Raw genomic sequence first — 7,894 nt, forward strand, 5'->3', positions numbered from 1 at the left:
ATTTTCCCTTTTTAAAACACCAATTTTCACATAAAAAAGAAACAAAAGGATGTTAAATTTGATCACAATTCTTTGTAACAGTTTGATTTTTTTTAAAAGGAGTACCGATGGTGAGTCTCCCTGTTTAAAGTGAAAAGGGCCAGGACTAACGAAAAAGCAGGTAAGGATTAAAGTGTTAAGTATTATTAGTAACATCTGGTTGAGACAACTATAGCATAGTACAGTACTGCTCCTCTAAGTAGGGTATATAATGCTGTAAAACCAGCATATAATAGCTACGGTTTTCAATTGTAGTTACATTTGAGAAGTTCTTTTTTATAAGTAGAGAATGGCAATATCATAAGATACGTTGGGTTGTGATGTGGAAATGCAGGAGGTGCCATTGCCTCTCCTTTTCAAAATTCATCCTGTAAGAGACGTTATTTTCTGTTCATTTCTAATTGGAAATGTATTTCTTCCTCAACATTTTTAATCAGATTTTATTCTAAAACAGATGGTGGATAACCTAGTAGCTGAGTAGTTGAGGTAATTTTGTTAAGCCGCCTCATCATATTTCATCAGTTAGTTAAAATTCAAACCCTTATTTGGGGGGAGCATAAATCCAATGGACATAAATCCATCAGCCACATGAAAGGAGTTTCATCAGCTTGTAACTGACCCACTACAGAAAAAATCCACAAATCCGAACAGTCTCACCATGAGGAAAGAAAAACATAACTATCCGGCCTTGTTACATGGCAAGCACACTGCCTGTCAGTTGACAACCGAATGGGATTGTTGACAATGATCTCAGAGTTCCACCGCTCTTTAGCATTCCCAGTCAAAGGACAAAATGCTTAGAGGAGGCAAAGTGAGGAAAAATGCAAAAAGGGAGAGAAAATGGCAAGGTTTGCTGATCTATTCTTTCTGATACAGGTGAGAAGCCCCACAGATGTCACCTATGCCCGTTTGCTTCAGCGTATGAGCGGCACCTCGAAGCACACATGCGCTCACACACAGGTGAAAAACCATACAAATGTGAGCTTTGCTCTTTCTGCTGCAGTGATCGAAGTAACTTGTCCCATCACCGTAGACGTAGGCACAAACTTCTTCCCTTGAAAGGTGCTAGGACCTTCCTGACTAATAAGAAAATGTTGGGCGTTTTACAGAAAAAACCTAGCAACTCCCTGAGTTATGGGACAAGACTTCTGATTAATCTAAGTCCTACTTCCATGGTGGTACAGAAGCCAGATTACCTCAGTGACTTTTCTCATGATATGTCAGCTAACTCCTATGAGGGTTTGCAAAAAGTGCAGTCTGGTGGGATTTCGAGGGACACGCAAGATATTATGGTGGATAATCCATTAAACCAGCTTTCTACCTTAGCAGGCCAATTGTCCAGCCTTCCACCTGAAAACCAAGCTCCAGCATCTCCTGAGGTGGTAACCTGCAGGGATGAAAAACCATATGTGATCTCACAGTCTACAGCACCAGTCGTTTCCACGGTAGCTTCCAGTGTGGCCCAAAGCTCATCCCCTATCAGTCCAGATGCATGCCCCACGCACAATCAGCGGAACTTCAGTCCTGTGGCAGGCCCCAGTAGTGAGCACAGTGCTCACACAAGTACACCCAGCGTGACGAACAGCCAGCCTAGCACCCCTGCTCCTGCACTTCAGGTACAGGATCCCCAGCTTCTGCATCATTGCCAACACTGTGACATGTATTTTGCAGACAATATCCTTTATACTATTCACATGGGGTGCCATGGTTATAAGAACCCATTCCAATGTAACATATGTGGATGCAAATGTAGAGACAAATATGACTTTGCTTGTCATTTTGCTCGGGGTCAACACAAGCAGAATTAACAGTAACGCAGCTAAGTAAGTGCTGGTATTCAATTTCAATACGTATTGGATTTACGTTGGTTCATATTGAGAATATTTAAATATGTATTAAGAGGGAATAATTTTACTTGTCTCACCATTTATTTTACTTTTATGAACACTTTAAAGTGATTTTCTTTACAGTGTCTTCTGAAGTGGGTATGAACTAGGTTCAGGCCACTTCAATGTATATTGGTGCAGCACCATCTCATGAAGTACTAGAAAAGTGTAAATTTTGGCAATTGTATCACTTCATACCTCCACGAAGATTGCAGTGATCTTAGAGTGAACTATGTGTTGTTTATACTGGTGTGTTAAGTGCTGATCTCATTTAGCATCTATCATTAATGAAAGAAAAACTTTAATTGCACAGATAACTGAAAAGGTGTCAACTCCAATTACCTTGCCACAGGTACATTCTCTATTGATATTCTACAGTAAGTTGAAATAGCCATGAATTAAATGCATAAATTATATTATTTGAAAGCAATTTTTATCTACTGAAATTTTCTTTGTGCATTGAAAATACTAGACCAACTTAAGTTGCCTTTTTAATGACCCATTCAAATGTTTTGTGTTTTAAAATGGACAGCAACAGGCCGAACTGGAAAAATTAAATTCTTTGTCAAATACAACATAAAACAGTTCCTTAATTCTAGTAAGCATTCACATTTTATTATTCAACAGTTAACAGTATTTCATTGCAACATCTAGTTTAAGTAGTTGAAATTAGTTAATGAAACCAAGCAGTTGTCCCTTAAAATCTTTACAGATGTCCATATGTTAATTCTGAGGACTGTAAAAACATTTCTACATCAATGTCAAAAATTCAGAATTCAGTTTTTAAAAAAAATTCTGCAGTGCTACAGAAAAGTAAAGAACTTTAATACAGCATTTCTAAATTGCTATATCTGCCGCAATTAGTAAGCACTGCCCGTGTCTGTTTTGCATGTGGACAGTGTCAGTGCATGATCTGCCAATAGCAAAACCATTTATGTTGTGGCATGTGTTAGGACAATCCTCATCCTTTTACTTTGTTTCGAGTCTATGTGTCTGCATTAGAGTTGTTACCAATTTAATATAAACCTAACACATGCAGTACTCATGAGATAGGCACCTGGATGCTTACATGTAGCAAACTCATGTGGGGTTTATAAACTAAACCCTTTGATTACTTATGGTAAGACTATTCACAGATCCTACAGTTTCCCCATGTGTTCCAACTTTTATAAAGTCCAGTATGTAGGTTAGTACATAAGCACGCTAACAGTCGTGTAGTTAAATTCCCCTTCTTCACGCGTGCATTGCAGCTCAATCTGTTCATTAATCTCCAGGTATTTCACATGCCTCAGTGGTTAGGCTGGACTTTGATCAGCACTTTCTTATCTCTTCATACATTTCTCACACTCTAGTTGCAGAAACCCCGGGAAAGCAGCATAAGATGTAATTATACTGTTTCTGCGACTGCCGCAGCTCTTACGCCAAAATTATGGCAAGCAAGCTGGTGAACCGCCATGAAATTTTACCCCTGATTTTTAAACATTTTTATAGATTTTGCAGGTAGACTTCTGTTTGGAATTTATATCGGAAATTTTCCTTTCCACTGTACAATATAGCAGTTAGACTGCTTAGTGATTTTGATTGCTTATAAGTTGTTCAAAATTACAGAATTTCAAAGAACAATTATATTGCTCTACGTTAATGCTATACTTCATGCAAAATACAAAATACTGAGTGACCTCAATGTATAACCTACAAACATTCTTTTCAGTTCTTTACTGTTATATTTTGAAATACTCAAAGCACTTTTTATATTGGAGTGGAGCTGACTGTAGACACACAGTTCTCCCTCTGTTGGCTGATATCCATAGTGTAAACAATCTGCTGCAGTAACTGACAGCATTGTAAATCCACAAAAATATGTGTCTGCTAATCTACTGTTGGGTTAAGGTCAGCTTCTGGAGTAAAATAAATGCAGGGAACTTCACATTTGTATTCCTGAAGTTGTGGCTGCTTGTGTTCTGAGAGCGCTGGCACCTGTTTTCAGATCCAGCAGGAATTATCTCCTTGCAGGTAGATTGGTGCAAAGTAAATTATCAGCTTTTGCAAAAGTGAGGAATGCAAAAGCAAATGGGTCTCCATTGAAACATACACTAGATTCTGTATTAAAAAATAAGTAGTCTCTATTGTAGCTCAACTAGTCAATATTAATTTTTTTTAAAAAGTCTCTCCGTCACAGGCCACACTATGGCAATAGTGCAGAGTGGATTTATAAAATTGTACATTGTTATTTGACTCCATTGAGTCTGCTTGCCACCAAAGCAAATAAAAGTCACACACCTTTGTGCCTTCAAGGCTGAAAATTGATCTAATTTAACTAGCTTTTTAAAAATGACTTGATTTTAATTATATTTGGTTAGTATTTAGCACAAAATGGCTATGTTCTGTTGTTTGGCATACCAATGGCATTATCGTTCTCATGTCACTTTTTTGAAGTGTGTAATAATCTGAAATGGGATTGCCTGTTTGTCTACTGTATTCTCCTTTACTGGTTCTAAATTGATATTGACAAATAAAGGGTTAGTTGTAACAGTCATTTTTAAATAATGGGCTTCAGTTTTACATTCATCAAATTCAATTAATTCTGATCTGCATGATTGGTTAGTAGTACAAAACTTCAACAAGTATGAACTTCAGCCTAAGTTTTGAAGAATTAATAACCAGAGGTGCCTAACAAATACATCTTAAATATAAAAGTGTTGTCATTTTTCAGAGTTCCAGTATAGGCATTAAGTCAGACGATTCAGCATGTTTTTAATTGTTCTATCTAGTAACTGTATATGTTGCTATAATACATTTACACAATAGATGAGTCTATTTCATTTTAAATTTGGGGTTTTGATGATGGAATATTGGATTTCTTAAAGCAGTAACACTGACTTCACAAGGTGATTGCAGATGTGTATCACCTTGCCTCAGTTTACAATCTTATCGCTGGGTCTGAATGTTGTGGGTTAAACCTATGCATTAGTAGCATTTCAGTACTGAGTGAGTGCTTCATTGTTGAAAATGCAGTCCTGTGGATGAGATGTTAGAGATCTGACTGTTCGTGGGAATGAATATCCAATGGCATTAATTGAACAGCAGGGTGTTCTCCCAGGTATCTTAACCATAATGCCTCCTTCAGCCAATGCCAGCAAGAAGAGATTATAACTGGTCATTCATTTCATTGCTATTTGTGGGATGTTCCTAATTCCCAATGGCAATCACATTTGTCTACGTATCAGTTGCTGCATTCATGCATGGTGTGAAGGCAGTTTATAATGCAAGCATTATTATCTTACCTGCTTCACTCTGAACATTTTGACTCTGCACCAATGGTCAATTTAAATTTCTTACTAGCTTTAACATTGGTTTGAGACACTTCAGCAATAAAGCGTGCATGCAAAATACAAAACAAGCAGTGACGTAAGAATGGGGAGCCTTGGAAAGCCTTGTTGCACCAGCTATTAACTGTGTCCTCAACTACAGACTATTTCCACCAAAAAGCTATTCATTTCAGTTGAAGTTACTCGTGCCTATATAAGTTACTGCAATTCAAAATTAGTTATATGTTAAGAGCTTTGAGATGCATAAGGCACGGTACAAGTGCAAGTTCTTTTTTTAGCTGCTGAGAGCCAAGGCTTAAAATACCAGACCCTTTTCAAGTCTCTTTATAACTATACAGACAAACTTGTTAGAATTATATTGCGTATCAACCCAGGACGACTCGGATATCTAATGTGGCCCGTTTACCTTAATTCTGTTTTGTTTTGCACACCTCTTGCATATGACATTTTAAAACACAAAAGCAATTCCATTTATTTTGAAAATACAGTTCATCCCTTTTTCCAGGATGGGTGTTTTAACAACAGGAAATTTGTGGTATCTCCAATAATTTAATCTGTTCCTAAAAATGCTAATCTTTTTAGTGAAGATTCCAAAGATGCAGAGTTTTCCTCTGGTACCTCATCCCAATGGTCATAGCAACGTATGAATCTAGACAGTGGGCATCAATTGTAAGATTTTCATACCTGATCCATATCCAACCCTGATTCAGTGTTCATGTACAGAGTTCCAGATGGGTGGCTCAATAATAATCAAAGCCAGAAACTCTGACTGACTGTTGTTTGCTTTTCTCTCCAAAAGCCGAGTGCAGTTAGAACAATTTTAGAATCCCTACAGCCATTCTGACTGAGATCAGTTAAACAACAACATGCATTCTATAGCACGTTTTAACATTGTGAAATGTCCCAAGGCATTTCACAGAAGCACTATCAGCCAAAATTTGGCACCAAACCACTTAAAGGGTTTTGGGAAGAGGTAGGTTTTAAGGTGTATCCTAACAGAAGCCAGAGAGGCAGAAAGGTTTAGGGAGGAAATTCCAAAGCTTATGGCTTAGACAGCTGAATGGAGCCAGTGGAGAGGTGAAGGAAATTGGGGGTACACATGGGGGCCAGAAATGGAGAAATAGAGTTCTCAGAGGGTTATAATTCTTAAGGAGGTTAGAGTTGGGGAAACAAGGCCATGGAGAGATTTGAACAGAAGGAAGAGAATTTTAATTTGACTGCTGCTGGACAGGGACCCAGTGCGGGACAGTAAGAACCAGGCTGATGTGTGAATGGGACTTAGTGAGAGTCAGGATATGGGCAGCAGAACTTTGAAAGAGCTGAATTTTATGGAGCATTTAACTGAGTACATATCTTTGAATGAAACATGATACATTCCTGATCTGTTTACCATAGTTACTGAGTTAGGACAATGACATTGTAATCAAAACCACTAATTTTCAGTTTCTGTGCAAAATGAACAGAATTGCAGAATATAAACCACTAAAACTCCTCGAAGATCTAATAATCTCAGCTATTAAAAATAGAATTTGGTTTATTCAGTCATCATAAAAATGGGCCTAATTATAAATGGACAGAATTACATGATGCGATCTCCAAAACACCTGTAAAATCCTCGAATCCCATGTAATTAAAATGGTATTTTATTCTGTCACCAGAGAACATACAATCAGAAAATTAACTTTGAGAGAGCTGGTATTTTGATTGTGGATATTAGTGTTTAGCAATGTGTAAAATCTTCAATAGTCAGGGGTTCAAACAGATCTTTGCTGTATTAATTTTTCTCAGATTCCTCAAAATCATTCTTTACTGTTTCTGACCAAACGGAGTCCAATATTCCATCATTGATTTGTTGTATGTGATTATTTACATAAATGTCTATTAATGTGATGGAATACACCACTGAGATAGCACTTTATTAAGTAGAAAGTTAAGGAATTCGGTTGAAGAAGTGGGGGTTGAGCTTTTGGCTTGATTATTCCAAGCCTTTGTGATTAATAATGCTTTGTCACATTGAGTTTAGTAAACCCAGATTTATTTTGGTTCATTTTGTATGCTATATAATGGAAGTTTTGTTACACATTAGTAACTAATGTAAAATGTGTGTCTTTTTTTTTGTTTTCATTGTGTTGTCTTTCAGCAATGCTCTTTGTATACATGTACACACATTAACAAGTGCTTATAAATTCAATGCACAATTAAATTTAAGTGCTGTAAAAATGTGAATAGACTGTTGTGACTAAATTAAATTGCTATTTAACAACTTGTTGCTAACATTGGTACAAGTGCTTGATAGAAAAATGCTAAGTGTTTAAACTAGCTAGAGTGTTTGTACTTCAATAAAAATGTATATTATAAAAGTGAAGTTCCTTCATATTTCATGTGAAATTTTCTAAACTTGGTGCCCCTAGAAGTTGCAGTGGCAAAATGCACTGCAGTGACATGAGCAGTTTAAACAGGTTCCTGTTTCTGAGTTAGATCGTGTAAAATAAGAGCTGGCAAATTCAGTTGTTTTTGAGTTGCATTTTGTATAACACCTTCTCGTGTTGCTTTAATTAGTATAACTGAAGGTGTTGCCCTTTGTACAATAAAGGTAAAAGTTTACATTTTCTAAAAAAAGTTGTTTTTTTTTATTTTCTA

The 7,894-nt window shown here is 36.8% G+C and overlaps 1 protein-coding gene across 3 annotated transcripts in view; it reads left to right on the forward strand.

Annotated features, from left to right (window-relative positions):
• LOC137380653 (zinc finger protein Pegasus-like) overlaps positions 1 to 7,841 on the forward strand; it is a 34,046-nt gene extending 26,205 nt beyond the window's left edge. For 2 of the 3 annotated variants that reach the window (XM_068052818.1, XM_068052819.1), the window contains exon 4: positions 916 to 7,841. In XM_068052818.1, coding sequence (XP_067908919.1) covers positions 916 to 1,847 — 932 coding nt within the window. In that variant the 3' untranslated portion in view covers positions 1,848 to 7,841. The remainder of the gene's footprint in view (positions 1 to 915) is intronic. The other variant, XM_068052820.1, reaches the window with a different exon arrangement.
• Positions 7,842 to 7,894: the final 53 nt, after the last annotated feature.

The sequence above is a fragment of the Heterodontus francisci genome, chromosome 20, assembly GCF_036365525.1.
Source record: "Heterodontus francisci isolate sHetFra1 chromosome 20, sHetFra1.hap1, whole genome shotgun sequence".
In the NCBI taxonomy this organism is placed as follows: Eukaryota; Metazoa; Chordata; class Chondrichthyes; order Heterodontiformes; family Heterodontidae; genus Heterodontus; species Heterodontus francisci.